This window comes from Melanaphis sacchari, unplaced genomic scaffold, assembly GCF_002803265.2.
Source record: "Melanaphis sacchari strain LSU unplaced genomic scaffold, SCAv2.0 Contig31_pilon_pilon, whole genome shotgun sequence".
NCBI classification, from domain to species: Eukaryota; Metazoa; Arthropoda; class Insecta; order Hemiptera; family Aphididae; genus Melanaphis; species Melanaphis sacchari.
Window position 1 is genome coordinate 3,458,176 of NW_020271193.1, and position 19,040 is coordinate 3,477,215.

General features: G+C 28.0%; 2 protein-coding genes and 1 pseudogene across 2 annotated transcripts; 2 read left to right on the plus strand and 1 right to left on the minus strand.

The window, feature by feature from the left end:
* Positions 1 to 9,838: 9,838 nt before the first annotated feature.
* LOC112596364 lies at positions 9,839 to 10,776 on the minus strand (annotated as a pseudogene).
* Positions 10,777 to 11,280: 504 nt separating this feature from the next.
* On the plus strand, positions 11,281 to 14,556 carry LOC112596361 (protein TAPT1 homolog). The gene is made up of 11 exons (XM_025342002.1): positions 11,281 to 11,323; positions 11,977 to 12,128; positions 12,214 to 12,308; positions 12,377 to 12,548; positions 12,615 to 12,750; positions 12,849 to 12,946; positions 13,022 to 13,172; positions 13,380 to 13,549; positions 13,613 to 13,837; positions 13,914 to 14,090; positions 14,159 to 14,556. Exons 1-11 carry the CDS (start codon positions 11,281 to 11,283, stop codon positions 14,291 to 14,293), a joined length of 1,554 nt encoding a protein of 517 aa, XP_025197787.1. The 3' UTR covers positions 14,294 to 14,556.
* Positions 14,557 to 14,594: 38 nt separating this feature from the next.
* On the plus strand, positions 14,595 to 17,602 carry LOC112596360 (tetratricopeptide repeat protein 30A). The gene is made up of 13 exons (XM_025342001.1): positions 14,595 to 14,692; positions 14,784 to 14,849; positions 14,923 to 15,132; positions 15,195 to 15,326; positions 15,387 to 15,522; positions 15,594 to 15,758; positions 15,819 to 16,087; positions 16,149 to 16,345; positions 16,408 to 16,615; positions 16,712 to 16,887; positions 16,944 to 17,039; positions 17,135 to 17,247; positions 17,322 to 17,602. Exons 1-13 carry the CDS (start codon positions 14,645 to 14,647, stop codon positions 17,444 to 17,446), a joined length of 1,941 nt encoding a protein of 646 aa, XP_025197786.1. The 5' UTR covers positions 14,595 to 14,644; the 3' UTR covers positions 17,447 to 17,602.
* Positions 17,603 to 19,040: the final 1,438 nt, after the last annotated feature.

Below are 19,040 nucleotides of genomic sequence, written 5' to 3' on the forward strand. Positions count from 1 at the left end.
AATGTTTTTTAGCCACGTTAAACGAGGAACGACAATTAACCAATGGTAAATAAATTATGTTTTATTTTTAATTAAAAATAAAACATGATTTAAGACAATAAAAAAATAAAATGTTAATAGATAAAGTAACAAAAACCTTTTTGGTTTCCAACTTTCCTAGTTATATGCTTTCCGTAAAAAATAAATAATAATGTGTTTTTTCGAGGTAAACCATGGTTTTTAGTGATTTCGTATTTTCGTAATTTTTAACATTTTGTTCGCATAACACAACGAAGGTAGGTAAATACTAAATAGTATATATATACATATACTACATAGATACTAGAATTGGTAAATTGGGTCCCAAATGACCTTATCTCGGTAAATTGGGTTCCGAAAAAAAAGTTAGTTGGTAAATTGAGTTTTAGAAAAGATGTTAGAACGTTCATCCTTTTTCTTTTATTTTTTATATCTTATAATCTTTAATAAAAGTTAAATTTTATAATTACGGTATAATTTAAAATACTTTTGGTTTTTATAATATTGTTCTAAGTAAAAATTCCAAAAGTAAGGTTTCAACTAACTCAAATCGGGTTATAGTATTAACAGTGCATTTTGTCGTTTTTTATATTAAGTATTGTCTTTTATCGACCGTAATTTTCTTTTTCTTTTTTTTGCTTTATAATAATTTTACACGCGTCTCTGATTTTACCTCTAATAGTTCGTCGAAAAAATTAAAAATATTAGAACTTACAACGATTTTTTGTACGCGCGGCGGTAGTTGCAAATTCAGACCAAACATTTGGTGAAAATGAGCATCAGGTGAAATATAAGTGTCTAGTATATAATCGCAAAACAACTGTGTTCGCTTGTCATTTGGTTGTATGGTCATTAAATCTTCTACAGAACTTCTTCAGGTTTTAGAAAAGACAAACCAAAAAAATATTTTAAAAAATTGCTTTTTTCCATGTTTAAACTTTTGTACGAGTTTACCGAACCAAGGACTTGATTCTTCTTTCACCGATTTTGACGAAAATGGAAACTACGACCTTTTACACAGATTATAGGCCAAACAAGACTTACAGCCGCATAATATGTACAGCAATCTCAAAGTCTAAAAATATTCCATCGAGAGAAAACGTTAATTGATATTGCGCACAACTGTTTACAGTAGGTATGTTCAAATAAACGTACGAATATATTTCTATTTCTCTTTTAGGTAATAAAAAACAAAAACACAAGTAGAATATATTATGATTCTCCAGTAAGCCCGTGAATGGTAAAAATGTAAAATATTGATAAAAATATTTTCTACAACTTCTAAAAATGTCATCGACAATTTATATTGTACCTATACTGATATCGCATCACACTTTTAGATTACTTTTTGTTGAAATCCCAATGATACCGTTATTGTTATTCTTTGACTAATAAAAATGAATTATTTTTATTAGTAACTAATGTCATTTCATTTATAGCGGCAGTGGCGTATTTACGGAGGATATTAAGGATATATATCTCCCCGAGGTACTGCGGTATCCCTCTTTACTTTGCTTATATTTATATGATTTTAGTTGCTATTTTTTTTTTTCCATTTATCACTTTATCAGTAGGTAATAAAATGCTGAGGCATTTGGCATCGACAATTTTGGTCATATTTTCCGCCCTCAAAAAAAATCCTAAACAAACCATTGTATAGCAACATACGTTTATATAAGTACGTATTATGTTTTTTGTAAGTTAAGACGAACAAATAATCACGCATTCCTTATATTTATTTTTATTAAAAAAGTATCATTTAAAGTTGAACTATTTGTATCAGAGGTTTTTGACTACCTACCAACAAATAAGTTTCAATATCAACACCTATAACTCTTCTACAGCTCTTCTCTGGAGGTTATTACTTAGTTTTTGCCGGTTAATGTCTTGTTCGCTAGATTTATTGTGTCTGTGATCGTTAAAAATATCGTTATTAACGTCATTATGAGTTTAAAAAAAATGAAACACTTACATGTACTTTTACAACAAGTCCGCATCTAAGTAGGTATTCAATATTTTTAACCCTAAACTTATATCCATATTTTGTTTTTTTCGCTGAACATTATTTCCGTTTTTCAAAATTCAAGAAAAACACAATTGTTAAACGTTAAACTGTTTAACTGCAGTACAACTATAAAACACAATATATTATGTCGACATATGCACGCTACTAAAAATGAAATGAAATAGCCCAGCTATCGTAGCCGAGACCCAACTTACCCAATACCTTTTTACACCCGTGACTTAATATACCGCTTTATCCGCTAACGAATTTTCGCGGATCCAATTTAACCCCCCCCCCCCACACACACACACACACCACCCCATAGGTACAAAATATAAATTAAACACATTATACGTATTTTAAGTATATGCGTGTACCAGAAGATATATATGTGCGAGCGATAACTTGTAAACTATATGCATTATACAAACATAATATACAAAATGTGCTATAAGTTTAACATGAGAAAATAAATAGATATATTAAAATGAAAAAAAATATATTCAAAGATCTATAAATATATATATTACAACATTATTCGTAACACTGCAACATATTATATTATGTTATCGTAATGATATTCATAACAAAATACAGTTAACCTTTATAATACTTCGTCTATATACACATTACAACATTACAATTTACGATACATACATATATGTATATGCACTTATAATTTATAACAAACTGTAATAATATAAACATTATGTTGATTAGTAGATAGAGACATGAACACAGTATGTGTTTACTGTTTAACTTTAACATGCCTAACTTATAAGTAGGTTCGTCGTATATTATTATACACATAGGTACTATGTATTAAAGTACGGTAGTCGGTAATACGACGTATATATTAAAACGACGTTAAATCTTTCAATATAGATAATTCTCATGTAGGTAAGTATCTTAGACGGAAGACCAAAATTAAATTAAAATTTATAAAATCACTGAAGTAGAAAAATTTCACTAATAATTTTATAACATAATATTTGTTTATTTATTTAAATATCAACGGGCGTAAGCGCATGTTACAAAAACAGTAGGTATAACATAAAAATTAACAACGAATATAGACAATATAGTACAATAAATAAATAAAAACTTAAATACTAAACATAAAATGACGGATCGTTGGTTAATCTTATCATACGGTTTATAGGATCGTTTTTTTAAACAATGTATTGTGAAATGCGGAATGCGGATAATTTACAAGTAGGTACCTATATATATTGCGGGTGCATTGAACAGGAATCCTTGAGTTAATCAGAGCAAGAAGAAAAGAGGATTCAACAGACTTTGCGGAAAGCTTACGGAGAGATTATGGAAATGACGACGGTCAGCTAAAGAAGAAATATTAAAAATATAATATTATATATTATAGTTTAGATAAATTTAATTTTTCTCCGGGTAGGAAACTTCGAATACAACATAATATAAAGGAGAAATCATCCTGATTGGTGATTGGACGTAGATTAATCGGAATAAATTATAATATGTAGTCAGTTACGCATTTGTGCAGACTTTATTATGGTACTGCAACATATATTGACTACCTACACCGATATTTTACCATACACATTTCGTAGAAATCATTAAATTTGGTGCCAGATAATGATACGTAAATGCGTGATGGATTATTTTATATACAAAATTTATGGATAATCAACAGTAGGAATTGTAAACTTATGACATGGCCGCTTTTCGAGTGACACCAATATAGGTTTATTCAATTTTAGTTAAAACTATATACATTTAAATTGGCAAATACTATAGGTTTAATGTACATGAATAATACATTTCAATAAATTATTATTAGCGTTTAATAAATTTGAGATGATTTATATTAAATGTAATAAATAATAGTTAATATTTAATTTGCATTTCGTGTATTAAAATTTAGAAATTATTTTTATAGTAAATTTTAAAATATTTGTTTTTTTAACAAACTAATTTTTTACGATGACACGCTGTCGCTCTGGTCAAAAATAATCAATCACGCTTTTCCGTTTGGCACACAGGGTACACTGTAGATACAAAAATGTTCCTGATCAGATACTTAGGTATCTACAGATCGTTGAAATACGGTGGAATTAGAATTATTACAATTCAAATTGTTTAGTGTTAAGTTTTTATTGACAAAATATTTTAAGTGTTTTTAAAATGAAAAATAAACAAAGTCCAAATTAGGTACTGTATTAGTTGTGGTATTGAGTATTCGAGTGAGGTGTTGTCACAAGTATTATGGTTCCACGTCTGACTCGACCTTGTTTGTCCTAAGACTGGCTCTTCTAGTAGAGAACACCGTATCTACCATACTCAAGTAAAATATATAATCATAACTATATAGGGCTTACAAATTCATCCTAGTCATCCTACACATTTCTAATATAAAATATTAAAAACTGCACTGTTCCTCCCGTCATCGCGTTGTCGCTCTATTCCTACACGTGCAATTCATACGATGTATTTTTACACATTACTAACCTATACCTGTGCAACAAAAATGCAAGCTATTTCGTAGTTAGAAAATAGAAATCCATAAAAAACGATCTTATTATGTCTAAGTTGTGAAAATTCCATACAAGATTACTCACAAGTAGTTCCTATCAACTCCGTAAAATTCAAAAAATATCTAAAGACATTTATTTTTTACAGAAATTTTATGTCCAAATTTGGATAAAATTACAATAATTAATAACAATATTAATTATTTTGCTTTAATTCAGAAATAATATTTATAGAGACTTTACACTTTACCATGTATTTTATTATTATGAATTTTACTGTACGTATTGACATTATTGATTTATTTTAATATACCTACTATAGACACTATGAACCTATTTGACTATTTTATTGTTTTACAATAGGTATATCGTATAACATACAGAAATACTCGTATGTCATATAATTGAGTATTATAAAAGTTGTTGTAATATTGTATAAATATATACTATTTTAGTAACTAAATACTTATAATAAATACAATATTTAAAAAAAAAAACTTTTTCCTTTTCCAATATTATTTAGCATATATTTAGCCACTCCCTCGCACTAGAAATCCGTTCGCCATATTCGTACATTTCCCCAGTTTCCCGGGAACATAAAATTATGCAATTTTCAAACTATTTTTTTTTTTTTTTTTGCCAATATTTAAAATACGATTAGCACTAATATGTATATGTGCATGAAGATTGAAGGTGTCTTCCAATTACGTACAATTTATTTGAAAATTATTTACTTGGGTACATGGATCTCTTACGAGTCGTGACTGGCGAGGTATACATACTGGGCAAGTTGTAAACGCCAAAGCTCAAGCGCCACCTATATGGCCATATTCCATGTTATAAATCGATATCGAAACCGTGCAATATGATATCATCGGTAATGAAGTTTCAGACTTCTAAGCAGCAGAATTAAGCTTATGATTTTAAGGAGGGGAGTGGTAATGGGTGCATTTAAACCCGGGTGCCTCGACTTGGTAAAATTATGAAGTACTCTGAATCCGATATTAGTAATTATTATGATAAATTGATAAATAGAAAAAAATTTAATTTTTTTTCTATTATTCGTGTATCATTATTACTTACTTTAAAGGGGTTTTCGAGTGAATCATAACATTCTAATTTTCAATGTTCAGTTCTACAGTAATTAAATATTATATTTACATAGATATATTATATATATAAATGTTCCTATTATTTGATAGCATAACTGTAATATGTATATATATATTATTATTATTATTATTAAAAATATATTCTAAAGTTAATCTATCAATTTATGAATAGAGATAAGAAGATTAGTACAATTGAAAAAAAAGTTTGAGGTGGGTTAGTTATATTAATTATTTCCTTGTAATAATATAATATAGACTAGATGTTATATAAAGTCAATATATCTGATTTGGAGGTTTCAACACCATAATCTCGCCTGGCTATTTGTATGATGAGTGGGGTGAGCTTTGTTCTTACCTGGGGTGACATATGACTTAACAAAGCTATGAGAAAAATGAATTGATGTGGTGATGATGGCATTCATTAATTTTAATTCTAGTCATAAGACATAAGTATACAATATAATGTGTGAGTTATAATGTTACAGAATTCAATTGTACAGGGCTATTCAAATAAAGAGCAACAAAATTTAATTTATTTCATAGTTCATACCATAGAAGTGTGAATCAAAAACCACTGAAGATGACAGTCGACAGTGCTGTTACAAAACTAGATGCACATCCCACAAGACAGACTGTTAATTATGACTATGTTGGACGATATTACGTATAAAGTAAAGAACTCATAGAACTATAGAAGTGATAATCCACTTAGTATGTAGATAACAAAAAGTCATACAAAGATAATTTGTCTTGGAGTAAGCAATGACAAATAATCGTTTTTAAGACACAAGTTTCAAAATTTTACAAATATAAACTAATTTGTTTAAAAATGGTTTTTATAATTTATAAGTTTTATAAAAAACTAAATGTACATAAACACCAAAAATAAATTCATTGAAAATTTAAACCTCAAAAAGAATCTTAAATAACTAAAACAACAATAAGACAATGTTGTTGATATTGAGAAGAATAGATCATATCTGTTTGGTAAGCAGGCCATCAATACTCGAAATCCGTTAATTTAGCCCTATATACATGAACTATGAGCTTATTCATTGACCTAACTAGGCACCAGCATATGCAAATGTGTCTTAGTCGAAGAAGTGAGTTTCTTTTTGGCACAATAAATTGTTTAATATCTAAGGTAATTTCTTTAACAATATCCTTGTTATGTTCAGATTTTGTTTGATCTCTTTATTCTGGATGAAAAAGTTTTTGATAAATAATACACTAAATAGTCCCGATCTAAAAAATAAAATCATTTAGCATATAATACTAACTATAGTTTTTGGTTATAAATTATCTATAATAAATTTACTTTTTGTGTTGACCAAAGTAAGATTTTGCTTTATCCACTCCGTTGTTATGATCAGATCAAATTATAATGTTTATTTTGCTAGAAGTGGATTTATCTCTGATGTAGAATAAATCAGTCTAAAACAATTTAGTGTTAAATTTACAGAGTTGCAAAAGTGAATTCAACTAATTGTACTATAGGTGTAACACTTTGATAAGTAATAATAATAATAATGATTAATGAGCTATACTAAAATTATCATCATCTAAAACATTTTTAATTCCAATATCCACATACCTATTAATTAATAAAATTCATCAATAAATAACTAATCTGTCATTGCTATCATTCTTCATCCAATTATTTTTCTTCTGTCATATTTTTTTTTTCTTGACTGTAGTTTGATTCTCTCATATTTTTGTTAATTAATCAGCAATACGCTATATCATAAAAATAATTTGTATTAATTAATTACCTATATTATCTTATATTTTTACACCATTACAGTATTTATATTTATATTATATTAAAAATTTTACTTAAATATATATCATATTGAGCTCGATTTTATCTAAAATTATCAACATAAAAATTCTGTCATAATCCCTCATTTGGTATTGATCTATCACTGATACATTGTACTAAAGATAGCCAACGTTTTAATAGTTACTATATACAATGTGACAAGATTAAATATTAAAATCATTGTGCATTAAATTATTTTACCACTATAATCAGCATAATTCTTGATTTTAAATGTGATGCGAAAATGGAAGCATCACTAATTTATATTGTTGTACTATTTTTAAATCTCAATTCTTGAAAGAGTACTATTTAATCAGCTACAAACAATTTTGATGTTGACTTATTTTTGATATTTAAATAAACAGAAAATGATGAAATATGGATAAAGTAAATATAACGAACATAATAATAATACTAGAAATTTTAAATTTTAAATGTTATATATTATCAACTGTATCATAATAATATTATGTTTGATAATTTTTTCAATAATAATATGTCATACAATTATGGAAAAATAGAAAATTTTCATTTACCTAAAAAAGATAAATCCACAGATAATAAAGGGCTTATACTATAAATTAGATTTATTCTATTTAAAACATCAATCTTAGCTTCATCTGATACAAGGTCATCATTAAACTACACATTTTTATTCCACTTATAATAAAAAATACTACACATAGCATCGTTATCAAATGTATTACAATTACTATTGTTTTTTTAATTTTAATGCATTTTTAATAAAAATTTGTTTGATTGCAATTTTTAGTTGGACTACATTTGGATTGTTGTTTGATCAACCTCTTTGTTTAATTTGACCAAATAAAAGTTCAAGGTGGTCTTGAGAAAACTTATATGTGAGGACATAGTTAAAATTGAGGAAATCATTTACAAATATTGACCTCGCAATACTAAAAAGTGATTTAACAGCAATGGCAAAACCGTAATTAAATGTCATTTTATTTGTTGTATGTAAAAGTTGATCGTCAAACTTCAAAGTGTATAAGTATTTAACCAATGGAATAATTTTACTATCAAGAGAATTAGTATTATTTTTAGTGATTGTTGATTTAAAATTTTTGGAAAATATACTTTTTGAAATAAAAAAGTCAAATATTTTATTAATTACTTGATAATACTCTGCAGTTAAATTTATATTTTCAAATTTTGGAACCTTCTGTTGATTTCAAAAATGTAAAGCACTTGCTGAAGAAGAAAATAGAATTTGAGCAGTGTAAGATACCTTCATTTTATTATTATGCCATTTAATGTAATAATTTGAAAGTTTATTAGCAAATTTTAGCTTAATTTCTTGTTACAAATTATGTAAATTTGAATTATGATGTCAACTAATAAACCCAGTATCAGATGTAAGCACATTACAATTGCCAAGTGTGTTTCTGGTTAATTTTAAATTATGACAAGCATCTGGAATAAAATAAACTTTGTCAACACTTTCTAATGGGATGTGTAAACCAACATTTTATTTTACTGTTACTTTTTCTCATAATGCAACCTAATATTTTCATCATGGCCATATGAAAACCAGCTTTATGTGTATATGTATGTGTAAGAATTAATTTTACAAGTTCTGCTTAAGCAACTACTGTGTTGTTCTGAAGTGCGTAAGCTATTAGAAATTTTCATTTACCATTGAGACTAACAAGCATGAAAAATATAGCCTCTGTTGCTGGAGAGTCTGTTTCCTTCAATTGTAATTCACCACCAAAATCACAATAACCAATAAATTTATTGAATTCATCATTCCATAAAATTTGTTTTATGGTTATATGTTTGTTCTCAAGTTTAAAGTTGGTAGAAATTGTATGACTTCACTAAACATGCCAGGTTCTGCATTGACAGATGAAGTCCAGTTCATTTTAGATTTACTGCTTGGTAATGTTAGGATTGATCTAAAATCAATAAAACAAATAGTTATTAAGACAAGCCATGGTAAATAATTTGAGCAAGAGCTAGATAAAAGCATTATAAATTAAAAATAGTGCATCTACAGTTAAGAAGCTTACATCTAATATACTAAAAATATAAGCTTTAGGTAAGTAATAATGCAGAGTTAAAGAAAAATTTTTCATTTTCTTACTGAATCTACATCTTGTTAACATTTTATCTTTATTTTTAACAACATTTTGGAAGATGTCTTTTATTCTTCAATTCGGCTTTGGTTGGAGAAAAATCTGGGTGTTTTACTGGACTTACTTTAAACAATGGACAAGCACATGATATTTTAGATGTTGTGATTAATAATGGTCTTGGTGGCGATGAATTTTGTGTCAATAAGTTACACATTTTTCAATGTTTAAAGTTAGTTCAGTTAATGAAACAATTTTTATTGAAGCTGATGATGCATCTTCAATTATACAATTTCCATCATTAAGCTAAAAATATTCTAAAAAAAAATTTTAAAAAAAATAAGCATTTTTACAAAATACTATGTAAAATGTTGAATAATTTCAAATAGGTACATACAAATAATTTTTAATTATGTAAATTTATTTATAAATTACCTGGTTCATTATTTTCAGTGTAAGGAATATCAGAACTGCATCCAGCTATTTCAGATGATTCAACTTCAAGACATTGCATTTTAGCTTTTGATATAACCTCAGAATAATTTGGAAAAATCAAAGGGATGGCTGTTATTTTGAGTTTTTACAAGTAACTACCACCAATATTATTTTTTAAATCATTTTAATGGAAATTATCACTACATATTTTACTATGTTTGGTTGGAATAAACCCTTTTCAGCCAACTGCATTAATCCATTGCTGTGTTCTTTCTGTATTTCTCAGTGGGAATCTATTAACAAAAAATACAATGAATTCGTTGAAAATAAACAACATAATTTGTTTTGATTAAAATAACAAACTATTGTGAATAGTTCAGTCACCAACTCCAAATCAAATTTTGAATAATTTAAAGAAATTACCTCAATTTTTTTATATTAAAGAGTAAAATGTATAAATATATTGTTTTATATTCTTGTAAGTCCCATATTATGTACATCATATTATACATTATATTAATAAAATTACTATTTAATGAAATATTTAACATCTACTTAGTACTTACGAGAAAAAGTGAATTTTTTGAGATCCTGCGTCTGATCGGTTTGCACACAGGTGTACACTACAGGAGCACATCGTAATGTCTGAATATACAGAGAATAAAAGTAAAATAATATTCCAATATATAATCCCAACTCCAAAATAGTCAAGTCTCAAATAAACTTAACACGAGTACAGCACACGGCTGAACAGTGAAATCAGTGAATGGTTTAACAAAACGTTAAAAAATTTGGTTTGTTTACTATCGTTTTTTGTTATCACGAGAATTGATAACTGATAATAATCAAAGCTACTATCAAGGCTTTCTAGATAAAATATCTATAAAAAAAAACAGTCAAGAAAAACCGTACTTTATATTATCACAGAGTAAATTATTAATGTAATATGTATATATCGTATGCTTATGAATATTGAATACCAATTCAAATTGTAAAGTAGCTACAAAATACTAAGCTTTATTTTTGCCGACTAACCAAGAAATATCGTCTAGTGCTGCAGGTTGCAGCCGTTCAGGAGTAGAGCGACCTGTCGTGACACTTCCGGTTCCGACCACGACAGTTACAAATGTTACAATGATGATGTACATAACACCGCTCGGGTCGTTTGCTTCTGCGGTCACCCGATCGTCGTCGCACTAGTGTTGCCTTAGTCACTCGTTTGTAGCCATCTGGTAAAGTTAATCCTACACCGGAGAAACGGTTAGCTCTTATCGTGTTTCGCGAAATGGGCAAAGTCGAGAGCGCCACCAAGAAATCGAACAACTCGGGTACGTCTTCGCCACTCAACCCTCCTCTAATCTAACGCCCCTGACTTTCGTATTTAGTTAATCACAATATTTAACACTATTTTCTGTTAGTCTTCTTGACTTGAGTGAGGCCTTTGCTAAAATTTTGAACGCTAGGTAACTAAAACACTAAGAACTTGGAACTACCCACTGCTTCTGCAATCAGCCAAAATAATTAGTTGTTTTCATCTAATATTTCTCTAAGAACAAGATATTTATAAATCTTTTGCGTTTATTTCATTAAATTCTCCATCTGTTGAAATTGTTTCAGATCTTGGCAATGTTTGCAAATTGCATCTGTTTTTGTTATAACCTGCCTATGTAATACATTGTTTTTGTACAGAAACCCAAAATTAATATTGAAATTATTTATTTGTATAAGCAGTAAATCTTCAATCTTCGAATAAAATATTTTGATTAAACAACTATACTACGTACTGAATTAAAAATATGTTCATAAATATTATGAATGGATACCACTATTTGAATTAGGTATATTATAAAAAATATACCACCATATAAACACAAGCTCCCATGATGACCTACATTGCACTTACTTTACCTAGAGGTTGAATTATTCTTACTTTTAAACAATAAAAAATTTAATTTTTAATTTTAATATTTTTTTTTTTTAGCCTCCTTATGGGATTTTATTTGCATAGAATTTAAACGTGGCTATTCTTTAGAAAATGATGAGAAAGAATTTTCAGACAGAAGAGAAAAAGTGTATACTTTTATGAAAATACCCTTAGAAGTAGAACAATTCATGTTTTATGGTTTTTGTCAGGTGAGCAAATTTTATTTAGTGTATAACATATAATATAGCTTTCTATATGCTCTATAGATTTAACTTAATTGTGTTGTAATTTCAGTGTGCTGATTCATTCCTATTTGTTTATACATTCCTGCCGTTGCGGGCATTAGTAGCACTAAAATCATTAATTTCTAGTTCCTTGTCAAAATTTAAGTAAGTATTCTTTAAACTGTCTTAATTATTCCAAATATCATTTAAAATACATTGAACATTTCTTTTAGGGACAAACATAAAAATAAACGGTTATCTGCAGCGGAGACATGCGATTTATTAAAGATGGCTGTACTAATATCATGCTCTATGATGTTATTGCCGTGTGATACATCAATGATGTATCATGTAATTAAAAGCCAATCAGTTATTAAGTTGTATATATTTTTCAATATGTTAGAGGTAATTATCAAAAAGCTTTTAGTTTACTACATAATATTTATAACTTATAATATTTTATAATTAAAGGTTGGAGACAGGTTATTTTCCTCATTTGGCCAAGATATTTTAGACGCATTGTTTTGGACCGCTACTGAACCTAAAACTAGTCGACGTGAACATTTTGGTGTTTTACCACATTATATCATTGCTGTTTTATATGTCTGTATCCTTTTAAAAAATGACTCAGATATTTTAATATAACATACCTAACACAACAAAAGTCTTAAAACATTCAAAATTCTCCTTAATATTCAATATTAGTTTTGCATAGCATCCTTGTATTATGTCAAGCTACCACATTGAATGTTGCCATCAATTCTAGTCACAAGGCATTACTAGCAATAATGATGTCCAATAATGTAATACATATTTTCATACTTTATTGTGTATAAAATATTTTAACTCACTCAGTATTATTTTTTGATTATTACCAGTTTGTTGAATTGAAAGGAAGTGTATTCAAAAAATTTGACAAAACAAACTTGTTCCAATTATCGTGCAGTGATGTTCGTGAACGATTTCATCTATTCATATTATTATTAATAGTTGTCGTGCAAACAATGAAAGAATATCAATGGACTAGTGGTTAGTATTTAATAAAATTAATTCACCATGACAAAAATTAAGATTAATTTAAGGAAAAAAATTAAAACGCCAATGTTTAAAATTTTCTTTCCAAAAAAATGTAATTTATTTTTTACAATAAATCTAATCAAATAATATAATTATATATTGTTTGGATTTGAGCTATTATTTTTGTACAAGAATTTTATGTTTTGAATTTTGTTTTAGAATCATTTTGGGAGTTAATGCTTGACTGTATCTATGTCATGGTATCAGAAATGTTAATTGATTGGACAAAGCATGCATTCATTACTAGGTTTAATGAAATCAACTTGTCAGTATACAGTGACTATATATTAAGCTTTGCTTATGACACTGCACAGTCTCGCCATAGAAAGGTTATCATTCTTAGTGAGCTGATTTGTTGAATTTATTTTTAATTCAACAATTTTATCTTACAGGCATTCACTGATCACTCAGATTTGGTTGCAAGACGAATGGGCTTTATCCCAATTCCGCTTGGAGTGGTTATGATTAAAGTTCTTACTAGATGCGTGTCTATTGATGGACGACTAGCTTCCATAATTTTACTAATGTTTACATTTACATGTCTAGTCACATTGAAAATCGTAAATCTTGTCTACATATTAGGAAAAGCTTGCAAATTGATAGAATTCCATAAAACGGTTTGTGAAAATGTTATTTTACATCATAAAATTTTTTATTCACATGCATTATAATTTATTTTATTTTTATTTTTAGTCTCTAATAAAAAATCATCACATTATAAATGGCATAAGTTGTCAAGACATGGCAACTAGTCCAATGAGACCACCAATCCGTAAAAAGCAGTCTTGGAGTGACAACAAAGAAAATAAACCTTCACCACTGATTGATGTGCCACCATTGGGACCTACTCCAATGTTTGCTAATAGCAATGTAAAGAAATAGTTTTTTAAAATAGAAATAAATATTAATTATTTATATTATTTTTAAATATTTAATAGGTGGATATAAAGGAGGCATGCCTTAATACACAAATATTAGAAGACATTATGGAATCAGATTTGACCCATAGTGACTCTGATTTAAACTTATCCATGATTCGTGATACTGATACACTTAGTACAAAATCAGCTTGAACAATCATTAAAATAGATGAATAAAACTATTTTTTATTTTTATATAATGGTATTCTGTGTTAAATAAGACTGCAAAAGGGAATATTATTATTTTTAAACTATTGTTAACTTAATAAGCGAGAACACAACAAATCCTAAAAATTGTATTTATTATACCATTGTTATGACATGGTATCCATAGCAACTTACTATGTTACCATGTACCTTCATTTGTGATGACCAATTTCCATGTTATATTTTATTATTATATAATTCATATAATATTATATAGGTTCACTTTGAATATTATGTTTTGTTTTTAATTGTTTTACTGTTGTATTGTTGATTATTGTCTTTGAAAATTTAATTAAAATGTCAAAAATTGCTGATGGTAACTACACTACAGTTATTTACTCATTGGTAAATTCAATAAATAAAACTATGGAAAAAAAGATGATTTATTTTTTTTTAGTATTATTATTTAATATAAGCACAATTTTTTATGATATAGATCAAAGAAAAACAGTATAATGATGTTATTGAAATCATTAGTAACATGTCAGATAACAATAGAAATGTAAATCTTTAAAAAATAATATATACATACATATTTATAAGCATTTTAATATATTAATTTTAAATGCATTCAGACGAGACCTGGCTTATCTTTATTAGCCTACTGCTACTATTATACAGACGACTTCCAAAATGCATCAACAATATATGAACAGCTGGCCGCATTGTGGCCACAGGAAGTTGATTATAAATTACAACATGCTCAATCACTTTACTCTGCTGGACGATATGAAGATGCTTTGAGAGTAGCGAATGGAATTACTACAAGCGGTTATGAAAACAAAGTGTGGCGGTTAATAGGTACGACCAACAATGATACTTGTACTTACACTGTGTTTTGTGTTAGGTTCGAAAACTAACAGCCGCAATTAGATATGGTATGGAAGATATAGCAGGTGCCCGGTCTTTGTTGGAAACCAACTCTGGTCTTAATGATGATCCAGACACAGACATAAACTATGGATGCCTACTTTACAAGGCATGTTGATAATTTCAATTAATTGTTGTAGAACAGACCTTTTCAAAAAAATGTTTTCAGGAGAGCCGGTATGAAGAAGCATTACAGAAATTTTTGAATGCACAAACAATGCTTGGCTATAGGCCCCATTTGTCGTACAGCGTTGCGCTATGCTATTATAAGCTAAAGGATTTTACCTCATCACTGAAACACATAGGTTGTTTTTTAGTAATATTACAATGCACACTTTTATTAATAAAATAATTCAGAATTTTTCATTACTCAAAGGTGATATTATCGATAGAGGCATAAGAGAACACCCTGAACTAGGGATTGGCATGACAACTGAAGGAATTGAAGTCCGTAGTGTCGGTAACACTCTGACACTTCATGAATCAGCCCTGGTTGAAGCATTCAATTTAAAAGCTGCAATTCAGTTTGAAAAGAACGACAGTAAAAAAGAAAATATTTGTAAATACTATTGAGTGTATTTTCTCAACATTCTTTTTCCAGTTGACAGTGCGAGAGAAGCGATGACTGACATGCCGCCAAGATGGGAAGAAGAATTAGACTCGGTCACATTGCACAACCAGGCATTGTGTTCGGTGGATATGTCACCAACCCAAGGATTTCATAAATTGCAATTTCTTATGCAGCAGTCAACTTATCCACAAGAAACGTTACAAAATCTATTGATTTTATACTGCAAACACGGATACCATGATTTGGCTTCTGACGTCATATCAACATACTCACCAGTCAAGGACAAATATCTATCGAATGTAAAAACAATTAATTGCTCTGATACATTGTATTCATATTATTTATTAATATTAATTTTAGTATATACGAGAATTTGTGGATGCTGTTATTGCACAACAAACTTCACCTGATGAAGCATATCGCAAACTTGACAATATGGCAAATAAATTAGCTGATTCTTTGCGCAAAGCCACACGTTCTGTACAAGAGTCAAGAGAAGCCAGAGATGATAAAAGAGCTAAGAGTGCTTTACTTGATTATGAAAACACTCTTGAAAAGTAGGTATACATATATTTTTAAAATACTCATTTATTTAGAATTTACTTTTAATATTCTGTAGATTTATACCAGTTACGATGGCTCAAGCAAAAATCTATTGGGATCTAGAAAACTACGCTCAAGCAGAAACCATATTTTATAAATCTGTTGAGTTCTGTAATGAAAATGATACGTGGCGATTACACGTAGCACATGTTTTATTTATGCAAGAAAAATTCAAAGAAGCTATTGCATTTTATGAACCAATTGTAAAAAAAAACTACAATAATGTAAATATTATTACTTGCTAATAAATAAATCTATCTAATCGAAAAAAAAAAAAAAATTTTAATTAAACTGAATATATGATTAATATAAATTTTAAGATTCTTTCGGTAAGTGCCATTGTATTGGCCAACCTATGTGTGTCTCATATAATGACTGCACAGAATGAAGAAGCCGAAGAGTTAATGAGAAAAATTGAAAAGGAAGAAGAGCGACTATATTATCAAGAGCCAGAAAAAAAAGTTTTTCATCTTTGTATAGTCAATCTAGTTATTGGGTAAGATAAATAACTTTTAATAATTTAAACAAGTGTAAAAGATTTTTGATTTTTAGTACTTTGTACTGCTCAAAAGGAAATTATGAATTTGGGATTTCAAGAGTTATTAAAAGTTTAGAACCTTATAATAAAAAGCTGGGAATGGACACATGGTAAGTTAAAATTTATATGTATTTTGCTTACACAAATTTTGTACTCATATTTAAACACTTTAATAGCTTTAAAGTTATCAACTACATTGTTTCAGGTTTTATGCTAAACGATGTATGTTGTCATTGATTGAAAACATGACAAAGCACATAATCGTCATGAGAGATTCATTTTACAATGAATGTCTTGTGTTCCTTAACCAATGTGAATGTGAGTTAAACACAATATACTGTGGTTATCAAACAAATATGAATTTATTTATGGTTATGTACTTACATTTTTAGTTCATGGCAAAGAGGTAGCAACAATGCCAGAAGAAGAGGAATCGACTGGTAAAAAAGAGTTGAACAATGTGACCTGTGAAGCAAGGCTTTTGAAATCACTTATACTTCGTCAGTTAGAGTACTAAGACTTTAGTGCATAATAGTATAATACATTTGATGTCTATAGGTACAAAATTGTACACATAATCATTGGTCTTATTAATTATGAAATATGAATATAATAATAAATTAATTTAGTTTTATTAATCTTTAGCTTCTATCTATAATCAGTGACAGTATGAATAGTTGTGTTTAGTTTATAGATATAATTGTATTTTTTCTATTAATATTAATTTTAAAAAAATTTATAATAAATGACATTTTTTATTTGAAATTAAATTTATTACGATTAGGATGATTTACTTTTCAATTTTGTCTCATAATCATGTAGGTACTGAATCATTTGAAAATATAATTTTATCATAAATGAGCAATAACTTAATTTTTATAAATTGTGGTTACTCAATGTAGTTGCATTTACTTATAAATAGCATATTAATATAAACTTTTTAAAACAATATTGTGTGTTTGATCAAAGAGGTGATTAAATTTGATGAAATTAGTAAGCATGACAGAAATTATTATAAACCTTATGGTAAATTTAAACTTTCCAAAATTATTTATAGATATTTAATTGATACATGAATGAATAATTATATAGGTAATAATTTAATTAATTATTATTATGTAATACAATGATAAATTAGTCATCAAAGTATTTTATTTTATTGTAATAGATAGGTACCTACAGTTGTTAATAATGATCTATTGAAAAACATAAATGTTTTATCCTTATGATTGTGTTACTCAGAGCATTAACACATAAAGTTGGGTGTAAGTCTTACTGTAAAATAGAAGAGCAAAAACAAAAAACAAAAATTCATTAGATAACCTAACCAACCTAAGTCCCCCCTCCTGCGCTTACGCCCATGATACCCGATATAGGTATTTGAACTAGTCCTTACGACTTAATACTTAATAGTGGTAATGCCACCTAATAAAAAATTCTTAAAATATACTTTGTTACGAGTTGCAGTTGGCACTGAAACTTTTAACGTAATTTATTTATTATTTAAAGTTTTCGTTGTTTACTTTATCGTATTATCGTTGTAGGTTGGATGAGGAATCTACTGACCGTTGACTATGAACACATCACTACTGTTATTCAGCGTAAACTTTGTTGTTGTCTATAATATATACCTACGTATCGTTTACAATCAACTATGCACGCGCGATCGATGGTTTTTGACACTGTATAGGTTGCAAGAGTCTCAATGAAACAAAGGAATAAAAAACAATGAATTCTACCTTAAAACGTTGTATACTACATTAATTTATATTTAATTATTGTCGATTTAACGAAATTATTGTCGTGCAAAGCTTTTTTTTACGAATAATTCAATAATATTCATAATCCACTGTTGAGGTATACCGTATATGCATTTATAATGATCTTATTCGACTTTGGAAAAGTCGTGTAAAAATTAAAATCAGCTTTAAGCGTCTTGATAATAATAAAACGGTAATAAAATTGTATGTGTTGCACGTACATATTATATATTTATTATAAAAATAAAAATCTAACACTTTATACATATAGTTATTAAGTAAATAGTAATAATTGCAAACGTCAAAAAACCATTGTACCTACAGGTAAAATTTATGGACGACTGTAGAAGG

Coding starts and splice junctions, on each gene's coding strand:
- LOC112596361 (XM_025342002.1), top strand. CDS start 11,281: ATGGGCAAAGTCGAGAGCGCCACCAAGAAATCGAACAACTCGG. Junction 12,549..12,614: donor TATTTTTCAATATGTTAGAG/GTAATTATCAAA, acceptor TTATAATTAAAG/GTTGGAGACAGGTTATTTTC. Junction 13,173..13,379: donor AGAATATCAATGGACTAGTG/GTTAGTATTTAA, acceptor ATTTTGTTTTAG/AATCATTTTGGGAGTTAATG.
- LOC112596360 (XM_025342001.1), top strand. CDS start 14,645: ATGTCAAAAATTGCTGATGGTAACTACACTACAGTTATTTACTCATTG. Junction 14,693..14,783: donor CTACAGTTATTTACTCATTG/GTAAATTCAATA, acceptor TTTATGATATAG/ATCAAAGAAAAACAGTATAA. Junction 16,088..16,148: donor AGGACAAATATCTATCGAAT/GTAAAAACAATT, acceptor TATTAATTTTAG/TATATACGAGAATTTGTGGA.